The sequence below is a fragment of the Pimephales promelas genome, chromosome 2 (genome assembly GCF_988280905.1).
Source record: "Pimephales promelas chromosome 2, fPimPro1.hap1.1, whole genome shotgun sequence".
NCBI lineage: Eukaryota > Metazoa > Chordata > Actinopteri > Cypriniformes > Leuciscidae > Pimephales > Pimephales promelas.
Genome location: NC_142770.1, coordinates 25022428 through 25039091, shown reverse-complemented (window position 1 = coordinate 25039091; position 16664 = coordinate 25022428). Strand labels below are relative to the sequence as shown.

General features: G+C 41.0%; 1 protein-coding gene across 2 annotated transcripts in view; it reads left to right on the top strand.

Annotated features, from left to right (window-relative positions):
• Positions 1-16664, top strand: part of klc4 (kinesin light chain 4) — a 60464-nt gene that overhangs the window by 23146 nt on the left and 20654 nt on the right. For both annotated transcript variants that reach the window (XM_089118171.1, XM_089118172.1), the window contains exons 2-11: positions 1746-2015; positions 3351-3581; positions 4761-4830; positions 5646-5874; positions 7000-7087; positions 7771-7872; positions 9968-10141; positions 10373-10472; positions 12144-12193; positions 16321-16388. In XM_089118171.1, coding sequence (XP_088974297.1) covers positions 1767-2015; positions 3351-3581; positions 4761-4830; positions 5646-5874; positions 7000-7087; positions 7771-7872; positions 9968-10141; positions 10373-10472; positions 12144-12193; positions 16321-16388 — 1361 coding nt within the window. In that variant the 5' untranslated portion in view covers positions 1746-1766. The remainder of the gene's footprint in view (positions 1-1745; positions 2016-3350; positions 3582-4760; positions 4831-5645; positions 5875-6999; positions 7088-7770; positions 7873-9967; positions 10142-10372; positions 10473-12143; positions 12194-16320; positions 16389-16664) is intronic.

The following is a 16664-nucleotide window of genomic DNA, read 5'->3' as shown; positions in this document are numbered from 1 at the left end:
GATTGGTCAGATGACCCAGTCTGTTGTGATTGGTCTACTCTGCTCTGATTGGTCAGACGGCCCAGTCTGTTGTGATTGGTCTACTCTGCTCTGATTGGTCAGACGACCCAGTCTGTTGTGATTGGTCTACTCTGCTCTGATTGGTCAGATGACCCAGTCTGTTGTGATTGGTCTACTCTGCTCTGATTGGTCAGATGGCCCGGTCTGTTGTTATTTGTCTACTCTGCTCTGATAGGTCAGATGACCCAGTCCGTTGTGATTGGTCTACTCTGCTCTGATTGGTCAGATGGCCCAGTCCGTTGTGATTGGTCTACTCTGTTGTGATTGGTCAGACGGTCCAGTCTGTTTGGTATCTACTCTGTTGTTATTGGTCAGACTGTTGTGATTGGTCAGATGGCTCATTGTGTTGTAATTAATCAGCTTTTTACAGCATGTTTCAGAAACCAAATGCTCCTTACCATATCTAAATTACAATTCTGGATCTTCCTCAGCACTTGATACACAGTAATATGGACAGTAAATATGGCGTACATTTTTCAGAGTAAACCCCAGCGAGTCTTCAGTCTTTGGCAGGCAGTGCATCAAAGTGGATTTGCTTTGAATTTTCAGCTCAGAAAACAAACATGTGGACAACACGGCCAGCTCTTACTGTGTTTGAGGGTGGGTGAGGACCATTTGTTTCATGCAGGAAGTTACTGACTACTAATTTCAGGCAGTTCAGAATCAGTTCAGTTCAGAGACAAGACAACTGTCTTTATCTGTACTTTGATCTTTGAAACTTTGCAGATCTTTTACTTTCAGAAACATCTATATTACACTCTACGTGAAAGGTAATATCCAAAAAAGCTTTATGGGGCACTTTAATTGTTTCCTTTGTACATATTTAACTTGCTGTTTAAGATTGATACACATAAATATGCATATCTAAAATTGTTCATTTGTTGCATTTCATGTTTAGATCATTTTTATAATAAACAAAACTTTTTCTAGTTATGTTGAGCTCTAAAATGTTTTATCTGTAGAAATTGTTATTTGTGAGTAATATATAAACCTGTAAATCACAAATGACTAGAAAAGTCATGGAAATTTATTGGTAATTAAACATGAAAATTCAGCTATTGAAACTTCTATTGAAAATGATGATTTTTGTAATTATTTAAAATTATTTTAATATACTGCCACTCCTAGTTTCTGTAAAGAACATGAGCACCTTTGTCATTAAAGCAGAAGTACCAGAAATATAGTAGTACTGGCTGAAGGAGAGAAGTGCTATTTTAGCATCAGTGATAGACTATTATAGTTTTGATTAATATTTTAAATTAGATTAGATTTTTCTGTTTTCACTTTAATTTTAGTTTTAAGTTTTAGTGTTGTATTCTTATTTATAAGTTTTAGTTAGTTTATTTATTCATTTTAAGTGAACCTAAATACACATTTGAAATGTTGCCAAGCTGAAAAAGCCAAGTTTTTAAAAATATTTTATTTCAGTTAATGTTTATTTCAGGTATTGAAAAAGTTTATTGAAAAGGTTTTAGTTTTAGTTAAAAGTAATTGAGAATTACACTCTTTTCTTGATTGTATAAATTGGTGATTGCAATTGTATGCTTTTCTGGCAATTAATACTGACTGTCACAATATGTGCTGCATTTCTATAAGAGTTTGTCAGTATGTTTCATTGTAATGTGCACGGTAAATAATCCTCATGTCATCCTCAAACCCTCATCTATACCCTTTTTCCTTCAAAGCCTCCTGACCTCTATCAGAGCATGTCCACCATGGTTTACCCCCATGAGGAGCGACTCGAGAAGCTGACGCAGGAGGAGATCATCTCCAGCACTAAACTGGTGATTCAGGGCCTGGAAGCTCTCAAGAGCGAGCACAACTCCATCCTGCATAGTCTGCTGGAGACCATCCAGTGCTTAAAGAAAGATGAGGAGGCCAGTTCAGTTCACGAAAAGTCCAACCTTCTGCGCAAGTCAGTGGAGATGATTGAGCTGGGCCTGGGTGAAGCACAGGTGAGGGACTGCTCCGTTATGGGGTCCTCGGGGGGAATGGGTATACTACTGAATTTAGTGTCAAGGCCAATTTATACTTCTGCGTCGAGGGTACACCGTAGTGTACGGTGTAGGTTACGCATGTAGGCGACGCCGTCGTGAGCATTTATACTTCTGCGTTCAGGTCTTGGTTCCTCTGCAGTACTGCTCCGAAACGCTAGTTGGCGGCGGAGGGTTTTAATGTTCCACTGTGTTTAGATTCCTCACGGCTAGGTTACTACAAGCAATGGCGACTGAAAGAGTAAAGTGCTAAGGCCTGTTCACACCGGGACGAATTTTGTGCATGTTATTCGCCGACGTTTAACGCCTCCTGCAGACTGATCTCATGAAGTAGCGTGTGTATGACACGTCAATTCGTATTTCCATTTTTGGCGTGCTATCAAGACGCATAATCGCCTTTCAGCATGTTTATGAGCGCCGTTGACATAACGTTATATAAATATATGACTTACCTCAACCCCGTCCCTAAACTTAACCGTCACTGGGGTTAATGGCATTTATGACTGGAGATTTGACTGCGTGTACAGACACGCGGAATGACGCGGACGTTAATGGCGTAGACATATTCGCATACAGGCGGATACACGCGGATAGCTCAAAATGCGTAGAGATAACACGCCACCTGACTCGAAAGTGGCGGATATGTTTACGCAAAAGTCATGATGTCATGTTGCCTCCTGACTAAACAGAGAGCGCCAATGTGAGTGTTCACACTGACGCGTAAAACGCCACGCGTAAAAGCGTCATTTTTTTTTTTAAACGCCTCGGGTTCGTTTTTTTAGTTTGACGCGCCACGTCAAAAACTATCCGACCAATGAGATTGCCGCTTTTGCTCATGTGTTTGGAGCTTCTGAAGTTACAGTAAAACACAACTTGGGGCGCTCAAACACAAAACGGTCTTGCCGAGCACACATACGTAACGGCGAAGAAGATCTACGCCAAGTAGCGTCGCCGTCTACACTGACGGGAAGAAATAAGACGAGGAAGATGCAAGGCAAGATGAATGTAGAGCTGCTGGTCTCGTTGGTGTTAGAACATAAAGAACTATATGACAAACGCGACAGCGACTACAAACATCTTGATAAAAGAAAACTGATATAGAGTGGTATTGCAGAGCAAATCGGCGCCATCTAATGTCAGGGAATGAATTTGCATGTTCACTCGGCTCATCGTCAGCGAAAATCGATTGGGTGTGAACACAAAAAACGCGTTGAAAAGCGCTGGCGAATAACGCGTGCTGATATTCGTCCCGGTGTGTACGGGCCTTTACAGTAAGTGTTGTTATAATGTGTTCAGGTGATGATGGCCCTGTCCAGCCATCTGAATGCCGTGGAGTCAGAGAAACAGAAATTGCGCGCTCAGGTGCGACGGCTCTGTCAGGAGAACCAGTGGCTGAGGGACGAGCTGGCGAACACTCAGCAGAAACTGCAGAAGAGTGAACAGAGTGTCGCACAGCTGGAGGAGGAGAAGAAACATCTGGAGTTCATGAACCAGCTCAAGAAATATGACGATGGCACCTCGCCAGAGGTGAGTCTTGCTGTAGGTGATGAACAGCATACTGGAACAAGAAAAACTGACCAGTACTGTCATGTTCATGATCTAGGCAGGTGGAGCTAAGGAGGGGGAGGGTTTCAGAGCACAGCAGAGGCCAATCAGCTTGTGTCATGTGATGATGATGCGATTGCTTGCAGATTGCATGTAAAGGACCATCAGCCGGCGCCCTCTAGAGTTTCATGAAATTGTGTCAGTATTTACTCACCCTCATGTTGTTCCAAACCTCTATGTGTTTATTTGTTCTGCTGAACACAGGAAGATATTTGGAAGAATGTTTTAATCAAACAGATCTCATTCCCCATTGACTTCCATTGTATGTATTTTTTTCCTACTAGTCAATGGGGAATGAGATCTGTTTGATTAAAACATTCTTCCAAATATCTTTCTTTGTGTTCAGCAGAACAAATAAACACATAGAGGTTTGGAACAACAATTTGGAGGGTGAGTAAATACTGACAGAATTTTCATTTTTGGGTGAACTAACCCTTCAAGACATGTATCTTTATTGTTTATTTTTATACATTTATAGGTCATTTTACCAAATTAAAAACTAAATTACAACATTTTCTGTGCAAGAAACCATGACTAACATTATAAATGCACTTATAAGTGGAAAAAAGAAGATGTTTTCTGTCTTAAATCTGACGAGCAGAGTCCTCTTCCTGTATGTGGAGCCAGCATTAATGTATTTGCCCCGTAGATCGATGGCTCTGTTTTGCTGGATGGAGATGTTACGAAGGAGACGTGCCTCATCGTTACTGTGTGATGATGAATAACTAAATTGTATTTTCTGGCAAACAGGACGTCCTCCCCTTCACTTCAGACTAGTGTTTTTCATTTGTCTCTGTCTGCTGTGGGAGGATTTAAAGACATTATTATAAGACATTATCTGTTCAAATGACAGTTGCCTCAAGCTTGTCATTTATATTTCATGAAACGACGTCTCATGCTGTTACTTCCAGAATTAATGGAGCCATTAACATTTAGAGACTATAAAGACAGTCATGCATGGTCAGAGATGCAATTGACTATAGAAATTCACAATGAAATTTACATTATAAGACAGCACAGACTGATTAAAAATAATAATTATGACAAATTGAATATTTAAATGGTTTAAATCTGATTTATTTTTCTTTGGTTTTGTTTTAGGAAGAGAAAAATAGTGAGGCTCCCAAAGATGCCCTGGACGATTTGTTTCCCAATGATGAAGATTACCAGGGTAAGGAAGTACAAAAATGACATGGCAGTCCTTGTTTTTTATGAATATAATTTGAGAGATATTATTGGTCACAGGGTTTACTTTGGCTATTTCCACTGTCAACCCAAATCTGATTGGAAATTGATCTAAATTGTTGACCGTCCACGCTGGATATGAATTGTGTGTCCCGTGGCGCTCTTTCATTTTACGGGTCGGGATATCTGCTTTGCTTTCTATGGAAATGACGAGGCGTTAGTAGGTATACGCCAAAAACAACAACAGTTAATATAGTTAACATGAGATTAATGCACATCAGGTATTAATTAGGGGGTGTAACAATATATCGTGACACAATACTGTATATCGCAATACAAAAATGCACACAAATATACAAATATGTATTGTGGATACTATAGTTTCCCCTAGTTTTCATAGTTTTAGTGTCAGTACTACTTTAAATGCCTATATAATGTTTAATATAATGTATAAAAATGCAATGGGGGGATATTTGTGGGTCCTGATAATGCCAAATGATTGGAAATCTGCTCTAACCAGCAGACCAATCGCATCGCAGCATCTCAAATGTCGGTTTGGTGGTTTTGAATCGTCTGAGTGCTTTAAAACTCAATTTTCAATGTACGTTAAAAAAGCCACATATTGTTCCCCGATTGCCGCAACAATTATTAGCGATATTTTGCGCAAATTTCACAGGATGTGACGTTTTTGTTCTCTTAAACACATGGGAAGGAAACAGTGCTTTATAACAAGTGTTTTATGCGCTATTTAAGTTTAATCCCACCTCTGTATGGAAACTCAGCCATTGTGTGTCTCTTCAGTCTCCCATCAGCACAACAGCGCCGCGGTGGCGGCCGCGCAGCAGGGCGGGTACGAGATCCCGGCCCGCCTCAGGACCCTCCATAACCTGGTGATCCAGTACGCCGCCCAGGGCCGCTACGAGGTGGCCGTGCCTCTCTGCAAACAGGCTCTGGAGGACCTGGAGAAAACCTCTGGACACGACCATCCCGATGTGGCCACCATGCTCAACATCCTGGCTCTGGTCTACAGGTGTGTGTGTGTGTTTGCTCATGCCCAGGCCCAAGTTGAACCAGATTTCAGTCCTTGGTTATTCACCCTCGTGTCATTCCAAACCTGCATGTTCTTAGTTACATACAGGAATCAAAAGCTATATTTGCTTTTTGAAATTTTCCCTGAACAAATTGACTTAAATTACTTCAAAAAGCTTGTAATTTAGTCATATGTACAACTGTTATGACACTTTTAAGACCCCGATATATATTTCAAGCAAAATCGAAGAACAATTTAATTTCTACCAAAATCAGGCCGAAACGAATTTTATTTGGAGTTTGTTTAGGAACAGTTTGACAGAAATAAGTCTGTTTATGTGATTTCATATTTGATTACTAAATTAGGTTTCTTTTCAGACAGAAACAATTACCTGAAAAGATATGTTAATACACCTTCCTGAAATTAAAGCACTTTGTATATAATTTGTATCTTTGATTAATTGTATTCTTGTGTTTTTTTTCTTATATGTCCTTTTTGTATATAAAACAAAAAAAGCCTGCACATTGCTGCATAACAAAAAGATATTTTTCTTCGTTTTGCTTTTTCTATTTTACATTTCAAAATATAGAGTTTAATTATGTTGTAATAAAAAAAAAAACACCAAAAAGAACCGATAAGAATTACCGTCAAAGTACCGGATCGATAAGCGGTATCGGTAAGAGTAGAAATACCGATAAAACCTTAACGATACCCATCCCTAAACATAGCTATATTTGATGCTTTTTGATATTTTCCCTCAACAAATTGACTTAAATTACTTCAAAAAGCTTGTAATTTAGTGCACAAGTCATATGAACATCTGTTATGACACTTTTAAGACCCCGATATATATTTCAAGCAAAATCAAAGAACAATTTAATTTCTACCAAAATCAGGCCCAAGCGAATTTTATTTGGAGTTTGTTTAGGAACAGTTTGACAGAAATTAGTCTGTTTATGGGTTTTCATTCTATACATTTAAATTATTTCAGATTTGTTTATTTTGGAAATTCCTGATTATTTTTGCAATCAGGAAATTCTACAATTCATGGAAAACGAATTCTCTATTACTTCATCTGGAAACATGGTTAATCAAAAGAACTTTATTGTATTTCTTTTCATTCAGGGACCAGAATAAATACAAGGAAGCGGCCCATCTCCTGAATGATGCCTTGTCAATCAGAGAGAAGACCCTGGGCAATGACCACCCAGCTGTGAGTAACTCAAAACATGAATCTGAATATTTCTGAATCTGTTTTTGTGCAAGTGTGCATGCTCACATTTAGTCTAGATCTACAAAAACATTGTGTTCACACACTAACGATTCCTCTCAACACAAGGACTGGAGAGCTATAATAAAGTAACTTCCATTACTTATTTGAAAAAGTAACTCAGATATTTTGTTGTAAACCGGAAAGTAATGTGTTACTTTACTAGCTACTTGAAAAAGTAATCTGATTACATAACTTGAATTACTTGTATCAACCCGCAACAATGACTCCTCATGCAGGGATGTATATTAGTGCTTGTGGTTATTTAGTATACTTGCTATTGAATATCCTTCAAAGATTCAGTGCACTAACAGGGCATTTCCTCAGGAGTTTAGCTAAGGTTGTGGCAATTCAAAGTTATCAATGTTCTCAAAGAACACAAAAACATTATGTATACCTTGGAAAAAATGTTAACCTACTTTACTTGTTTCGGCAAACATTTAAAAGTATTGTTCCCATAATGTTTGCAAAATAAATTAAAATGTTCCCTAAATGTTGTCATGACCAAGAGTAATAGAGCATCCAGAGAACATTCAAAAATAACATTTTAATATCTCACTGGGAATGTTAGCAAAACGTTCTTGGCCAGCTGGGTAATCCGTGTGTGTGTTTGGTGGCTAATCCAGGTGGCGGCCACCCTCAACAACCTGGCGGTCTTGTATGGGAAGAGAGGAAAATACAAGGAAGCAGAACCGCTGTGCAAGAGAGCCTTGGAGATCAGAGAGAAGGTACTATCACAAATGCTTGCAATTGATTTTTTTATGATATTTAAATAAACATTCTCTAACTTGTTAGTCATGTTGTAAAGGCTCACAGCGAGTAAACACAATAAAAATGCCAGCGGTGAGTTTAGACGGAGGATATATGTGAACGAGCGCTGCACACTTCATTCATACAGCACTTTACAACCGTAAACTCTACTTGCTTGCGACGCCAAGGTCATGGGTTCGATTCCCAGGGAAAGCAAGAACTGATGAAAATGTGTAAAAATGTGTACCTTGAAATGCAATGCAAGTCGCTTGGGATAAAATGCATAAATGTAAAATCTGACCTCGAGTGACTAAACTGAACCAGAGACGATTTCCATATCAAAGAAGGCGGAGCCACGCCCACCTATCTCATCATCACTGACCAATGGGAGTCTGAAGGTGTTTACCAGCCAGAGCAAACTTTTCTGTTTCGAACTCCAAGCAAACTTGATTTTGTTCGAAATAACAACAGTTCGATCTTTGGTTTTGCTTGAAGTATATTCAGTCCTTTCTGAAAAACGCAGAATTTTTTTGTGATTGTTGCGGGCAAAAATCCTTGATTATCCGGCCCGTTTTCTTTAAAAATGTGGGATATTTATGCAATGAAATTCCGGGAAATTGCAAAAACTACGGTTTGATGAAAAAGACAAAAAAAAAGTGATTCCCCCAACACAGTGTTTTCACTAGGCTTCAATCTTAATGTAAAGAGTCATGTCTTATTACCTCCTAAGCATAACTACATCACAGAAAGTGCTGGAATCTTTCAGTTCTCATCTTGTTTTATTTCAGACCTTAGTAAACACTGATGAGGCAAACAAGTTCTGTAGCTTTACACAAGGAATATGCTACAACTTCTGTAAAAAATGAATACATTAAATATAAAAAAAAGAAAGTGTGCTCCTGTTTTACAGCTTTTCGCCGAGGTTCACGTCGCGTAATTATGTCACTTCATATCGTTCCCATGGCAACAGGGGGAAACGGCTGCTCTCGTGTGATTTGCGTTTCGTAACTTTCTGCTAATATATATGTGACTTTTTTGCAATGAAAGTGCAAGAATTATGCATGCCCCGCATATTTTGCACGGAAATCGGAAATTTGTGTGGCGAAAGTGCAACGTATTTGAAAAAAGGCCCCCGCTTAATTATGCGGACTTTTGCTGATTATGCACTGAATCATGCGATTGCATATAGTCAAGTTCTTCTGGAGGCACTGTATATTGGGGCTTTAAAGGGGTCATGAACTGGCTTTTTAAATGTTATTATATTGTTGTCTGAGGTCGACTTACGACGTTCGCTTGGTTTTTGCATTCAAAAATATCAAAATGAATAAGTAATAGGCTATTTTGTAGTTAGTTTTGAGCCTATCTGAAAAACGCTCGGTTTTAATGGGCGTCTCGCACTGAAGACTTGGAAGTAAACGCCCACTGCTGTGAGTGGATAACAGTTTTGCATATTATAATGAGTTTCGACTCACCCATCGGTGCACTTGGGGGAAATTGTTTTGAAACGTCCAATGTTGTAAAATGGCGACCTGAATGATTCGCCCGTACATGTTCGACCCAGAGTCCGTGTGTTGCACCATACCTGTCAGATCCAAGACGGCACCGTTCTTTACTCTTAATCGGTCTACAAATCCAGTCTTGTTTACAAAACAATCCTCAGTGAAATGAAGCGAACAGACGGACGATGTTTTACCTCATCAGCTGGAACGTCATTAAAAATAAAGTTTATCCGGTTTGTCATCAGGAGGTAAGACTATGTTATTTAGCTACGCGTGTAATGCGCGAATCGGTGGGCAGGGCTAAACCGGCCGTGTTGAAGTAGGCGTTGATCTTCTTCTGCGGGGGTGGTGTTTTATCCTCTTTGACGTCATAGTTCCCCACCTTGAAAAACGAGTCGTTTGCTGAGCCTGGTGTCAATAAAAGCTTTTATTGAACTAACAAGGACGTTTCCAGTTCTGAAACTTACAGGATATTCTTATAATATGATGACCTCTTAGATGTCAAAAAGCTCAAGGAAAATTTGATTTCTCAGTTCATCACCCCTTTAAATTATGTCACTCTTCCGTTGCCCAGGTGTTGGGACGGGACCACCCGGATGTGGCCAAGCAGCTGAATAACCTGGCCCTGCTCTGCCAGAATCAGGGGAAGTATGAGGAGGTGGAGTATTATTACTGCAGGGCTCTCGACATCTACGAGAAAAGACTCGGACCCGATGACCCAAATGTTGCCAAGACCAAAAACAACCTGGTGAATATAATCAGCACTCAGTCCAAACGGCACAATAAAACAGCCTCATTCATTGTTCAGAGATCTGTTTGCAGTGTAAAACATTAACAAAGAGAGAAAAAGAAGACACACACACTACACTGTATGATATGCCTATACACTGCTGTTTAAAAGTTTGGGAGATTCTTCAAACATCCTACATTCTACAGTGCATGCCATAGTTGTTAAACAGTGTTGTGTTCCCCCCCGCAGGCTTCATGCTATCTGAAACAGGGCAAGTACAAGGAAGCTGAGATTCTCTACAAAGAGATCCTGACGCGCGCCCATGAGAAAGAGTTCGGATCTGTAGATGGTACGATCATTGCTTGACCATGGCACTTCATTATTCACTAGCTGACAGACTGCATGCTTTCTTACTAAAGTCTGGCAACATTATAAACCTGAACTATTGTCATTGCTGAATGATAGAAAATGATGACCTCAGCATATCGTGACCCTTCTGCACACCTGACCTGTGGATTTCACAAGCACAACCAATCAAACTTTTTTAGTAGCATGAACATAGGGTTAATTCACACTTTTTACTGGAGACATCAGGGTTTGGGGCGGGAGTGTTATGAATATTTGCAATATATTTTTTTCAGTGAAGATGAAATGTCTTTCAAATATAAACGCTATATTAGTGAAACTGCTTGGCTGTGCCAATGTGAATGTTTAAAAAATAAATGTGAAAGCAGAAGTGCGAAGAACTTTAGTGTACGAGCAACTCAACAGATGGTTTGTATGTGTGATTTCCCTCTCGTTTTCTTCTTGGAAGATTTTAAGTTTTTAAGTTCTGTATAAACAGCCATTCGTTCTATCGCTTTCTTTTCTTTTCAAAATATCATCCATTTATTGTCTTTTTTATTTTATGTTTTTTTATGTAAAAGATTCATTATCTTTTCAGAACAGGCCAATTTGCCTGCTGTTTGTTTTTTAATCATTTTTATGTTGATTTTGCTCTTCATTCCAATAAATCAACTTGATTATTTTCTTGATTTCTGTACATCTTCTGTTTCACTAACAGGGAACAGTTTCAGAACTAGCTAATGTTAGCTAACACAAAACATTACTTATGTAATATTGTTCATGGAGCTATTTTCTGAAACATTTATATATGATATTCAGCAAACATTCAGAAGTAATGTTCCCATAATGTTTGAAGAATGATCAAATGAAACGTTCCCTTAACAGTCGCATAACCAAGAACTTCTTTAAAACATTTACGTTGAGAACATTCAGGGAATTTTCAGTAATAACGCTTTTGTACCTTAATGGGAACGCTAGGAAAACGTTCTTACAATATAATGTTGTTAGCTGGGTTCATGCTAAATTTATTTTTGTGAACTTGACATTTTTAGTACATGTTCATGTACATGACAGAACTTATTGTACTGCAGTTATCGTTAGAGCCCATACGGGTCGTGATCTGAACAAGTATTAAACTTAAAGGAGTAGTTCACTTTTAAAAAAACTTTTGCTGATAATTTACTCACCCCCATGTAATCAAGATGTCCATGTCTTTCTTTCTTCTGTCGAAAAGAAATTAATGTTTTTGATGAAAACATTCCAGGATTTTTCTCCATATAATGGACTTCAATGGGAACCAAACGGTTCAAGGTCCAAAAGACAGTTTCACTGCAAACTGTTCAAAGGGCTTTAAACGATTCCAGACGAAAATAAAAGTGAACTACTCCTTTAACTATGAAACTCTTACGTTTGTAACCTAAATCGAAAATTGAACAAGGATTGAATGAGTGCAATCCTTGAATCCAATTCAAGGATTGAACGTATCTACAGATCAGAATATCATAGCACAGCAATACCCTGGCAATTTTTGCTAAATCTATGATGATTTCACAGTAGTAACAATAAAAAATAGTAAATACATTATTTGGCAGAAACTGTTTCAGATTTTTCCATGGTATGTTTGGTAATGGCCAACTACAGTAGCAGAACACTCTATGTTTCTCTGTGTCTACAGCTGAAAATAAACCCATCTGGATGCACGCTGAGGAACGAGAAGAAAGCAAAGTAGGTTTGTGTGTGTGTGTGTGTGTGTGTGTGTGTGTGTGAGATACTGATATGCTTATGTGGTCGGCTGATATAGTGGGTATAGAAAGGCACCACACAAAATATTCACCTTCTGTTGCAGCGTGAACTGAAAGGTAATGTAACCATGATTCCCATGGTTACATTTTCTCCAATGTTTACAATAATATAAATGCACCGTCTTGTTCAATCTTAAAGTTTTGGTGGTCAGATTCAGACTCAATGAAGAGCAGAGAGCACAGATATGATCAAACTCAACAAGCAATCGTTATTATAGTTCAAAAGGGCAAACAGTTAAAGTTATTATGCGAGTTAACTCGAGTCAGAATGTACATGTGCAAGGTTGCATTTGTCATCCATCACCGTGACATCAAGTGGACTTTTAAAGCTGAAATAATGAGTGGATTAAGCTTGGAATAACGAGAGAAATAACATGGATAGAACTTTCTTGTCGGTGAATTGTGCATCAGTCAGTCAGGTAACGTTAACGTAACAAGGAAGTGAGACGACGGCTACTAAAATTAGGTAAGACGAAAAGTTTTATTTTTCGCAACTCGTGTTAAATAATATGTGACAATCGGGTCCAGTCGGGTTTGTGTCATCCTGCCGGGTTCGGGTCCAGTTTTCAAATATTAGACGGGTCCAGGTCGGGTCCGGGCAGTACGTTTATGTCATTTCTCGGGTCTGCACGGGTCCGGGTCCAACTTTTGAAATGAACGACGGGTCCGGGTCGGTTCGGTGTAGCACATTACGGGTCTCTTTCGGGTCGGGCATGATTTTTTGGACCCGTGAAGACCTCTAGTCTGAAGCATGAGTCTAAACACAATAATGAACTTGACATTAGCAGGCGGCAGCCGGTGACGTGACTACTTGTAAAACTGTATAAAAAGCTTACATGTGAAAGACGTCCTCCACTTTTTGTCTGAAGGAGACGTGCGCAAGAGTACCTGAAGCATGGCAAAGCGAGAGGAGGCCTAACCATCCCCTAAGTACAACAGCTATCAAGAAGCCCTGAAGAGCCTAGCAACTTGATCTAGCTGGCCAGGCGAAGCTCTGCAGAGTGGAGGCCTAAAATCACTCTTATAAGGAGAGGAGGCCTAAAACACACTGCTTTAAGAGAGTGACCAAAGAGCCAACAACATGCCATGTTACCTGCTGGAGCTCTAGGGGCGAAGGCCTCAGCACTGCATCCTATGCCTATAATCATAGCAGGTGGAGCTCAGGGGAGCCAAATAGTGCTCCATTTCCAAGCAGTAACCATGGAGGCACATAGAGAACCTAACAATTTGGTCCCTAGCTGACTTGGAGGACGAAGGCCTCAGCACTGCATCCCAAACCACCTAGGGCAGGGGTAGGCAAGTTCGGTCCTAGAGAGCCGCTGTCCTGCAGAAGTTAGTTCCAACCCTAATCAAACACACCTGAGCAAGCTAATCAATGTCTTCAGGATTACTAAGGCTATAGGCAGGAGAGTTTTTTTCAGTGTTGGAGCCAAACTCTGCAGGACAGCGGCTCTCTAGGACCAAACTTGCCTACCCCTGACCTAGGGGCACCAAGGAGGCTCGGGCAGAGAGCCAGCAGCTCAGTGCTACGGCATAACTGAGCTCTACAAACTGAGGCCTAAGCAAGACAACTCTCTGAAATGACAGGAGGCCTAACAAGAATTGTTATGCAAGCAGAGCTCTGGAAGAGCAGAGACCCAGGAGACATTCTTTAGAGAGAAGGCCTAGCAATGCTCTAAATAAAAGTAGAAGCCAATGAGGACCAAAGGGAGCCTAACAAATCAGCAATACTACCCAATCAAGCTCTGAGGACAGAAGCCTCAACTGAAGTTCTCAAACAAGTGGAGGCCTGACACATCCTATGCTAAGAATAGCTACCAAGGAGCCGCACAGAGTGCCTAACATCTTGGTACTGCTGCCCCAGGCGGAGCTCTGGGGAGTGGAGGCCTCGGCACAAATCGCTCTGAGTGAGAGGAAGCCTAACTACACTCCTCTATAGAGGCAATAGGCAAGGCGGTTCAAAGAAAGCCTAGCAACTTGGCAGTACTGCCTGGTCAAGCTATAGTGGTGGAGACTCTAGAGACTCTCAAATGAGAGGAGGCCAAACAACGCCCAACACTCAGGACAGCTTCCAAGGCTCACAGAGAGCCTACATTGAAATGCTATCCTAGCGGAGCTCACGGCTCAGTTTAACGAATCTTCCTAACACAAACAGTTGCCAAGGAGGCTCACAAAGAGCCTGACAACTCAACGCTATTGCCTGATCGAGCTCAGAGGACGGAGGCCTCAACACGACAACTCTCAAAAGTCAGAGGAGGCCTAACTACATCCAACACTTAGGATGGCTTACCAACGAGGCTCACAGAGAGCCTAACTACTTGATATTGCTATCCAGGTGGAGCTCTGAAGACTGGAGACCTCTACAAAACAACTCTCTATACTGAGAGGAGGCCTAACAATGCTCCATAGTACAGGCAGTAACTGAAGAGGCTCAGAGAGGGAGCCTAACAGCTCAGTAAACCGCTTGGTCAAGCTCTGAGGACGGAGGCCTCAACATGATAACTCTCAAAAGTCAGAGGAGGCCTAACTACATCCAACACCCAGGACAGCTTAACAAGGAGGCTACCAACAAGTCTAAACACTTGATATTGCTATCCAGGTGGAGCTCTGAGGAGTGGAGACCTCTACAAAGCGACTCTTAAAATGAGAGGAGGCCCAACAACGCTATAGTACAGGCGGTAACCGAGGAGGCTCAGAGAGGGAGCCTAACAGCTCAGTAAACCGCCAGACAACATATTCACAACCTTCCACATGTGCCGAATCATCAGTAAGGTCAGTGAACACACTGCCAAAAACATCATCGGTCCAGCTTCAGGGGTCTGGTGTAAACACGTGTCAGAGCCTCTAACACACCCCAGCTGACCTCAGTCAGAAGGTGTAAAGGGGAAGAGGGAGAAGGAACGCTCTGGGACCCTGGAGCACTCGGTGTGTTTACTCTGGATCCCTTCCATGAGATCTTTACTTCTCTTTTCGCCGTCATGCCTCCTCCGTGCTCTACCACCCAAGCTTCTGATCTTGTCTGCAGTCCTCGAACCAAAGTCAGACCCCATAGAGGCTTGGGCCGCAGACCTGGACCTGCACGGTCTTAAAAGCTGTGGAGTGTGCCTTCGCCTCCCTAAACTTCCCGACCACCGCCTGTACCCGACAACAGCTGTACCAACATGTTTGGAAGGCAAAACCGGTGCATCAAGGAAGATGTTTTTCTCTTTCTCCCCAATGTCATCCAAAGATGTATCTCTGTAGCCACCGTGGCTCAACCGATCACGTTGTTTAATGGCTTGGAGTGCCAAATATGGCTCAGCTCCTCTACCGCTTCAGGGTGACACAAGTCAAGGTCATTGTCGTGTTTACACTCATGCTTCATACACTGGTCATGCCGGAGACATTACCCAATGGCGCCCCCTAGCAAGAGTTCCCATTCGAAAGGGAACACATGATTCTAGATTTACACTAACTTTACACACAGTGACACACAATAGCCACAAAAAAGTCATTCCACAGATTTAGATCAGGCAAGGCTTGGGCTTTTCAAAGTGGGGTCCACAAAGAAGTGCTTGGTGGTCCATGGAAATGTTTAGGGGAAAAAAATAAAAAATTAAATAAATAATACGATTTTGATTTACATACATCTGCTGGGTCACTGGGTGTTCGGCCACATTGGTATTGTAACGCTGCAGGTTCTCCTCAGTCTGGTACAATTTTGCATTGCCCTTCCCGACAAGTGCTCTGAAAGAAACACCCTCACAACAGGACGCTGCCATTATATGGTGTTCTTTGGCTGGGAAGATGTATTGGAGTTGTGCCAGATATATTGTATAGACTTCTTAAAGGGGAAAAATGTTTTAATGGTCTTTTCAGATTAATTCCCTGTGTCTTTCCACAACTTTTTCTTTTAAAAGTACTGCAAATATTTTGAAAGGAGGTTGTGAGTCATGACTATAGCCACTGCATGTCTATTTACAGCAAACATAGTTTCCCTTACTGCAAACCTGTCTGGATGAAACTCTCTCTCTCTGTGTCCGTGTGTTTTCCGCCTCTTCTTTCTTACAGGGAAAGCTGGCAGATGGGAATCATTATGGAGAATATGGTGGCTGGTACAAAGCCTGCAAGGTGAACAGGTGAGAAAAATCAGTCACAGTTACATGCTAAAACACTTCTGCCATTCAAGTTGGCATTTAACGGAAGCTGCAATAGTCTTTTCAATCCTATTCGGACATACATCTGAGTGAAACGGCTTCTTGAACAAGTACAGATGTGGGCGGGGCTTGATTTTGGATTTGGGGAATTGATTGGATGTTTGTGGTTTGCTATTGGTGGATCTGATGTGAGTGACAGGTTGCTCCGCCCTCATCATCAGAGAATAGATGTCGCTGCAAGAGTTATTCTGATTCAAA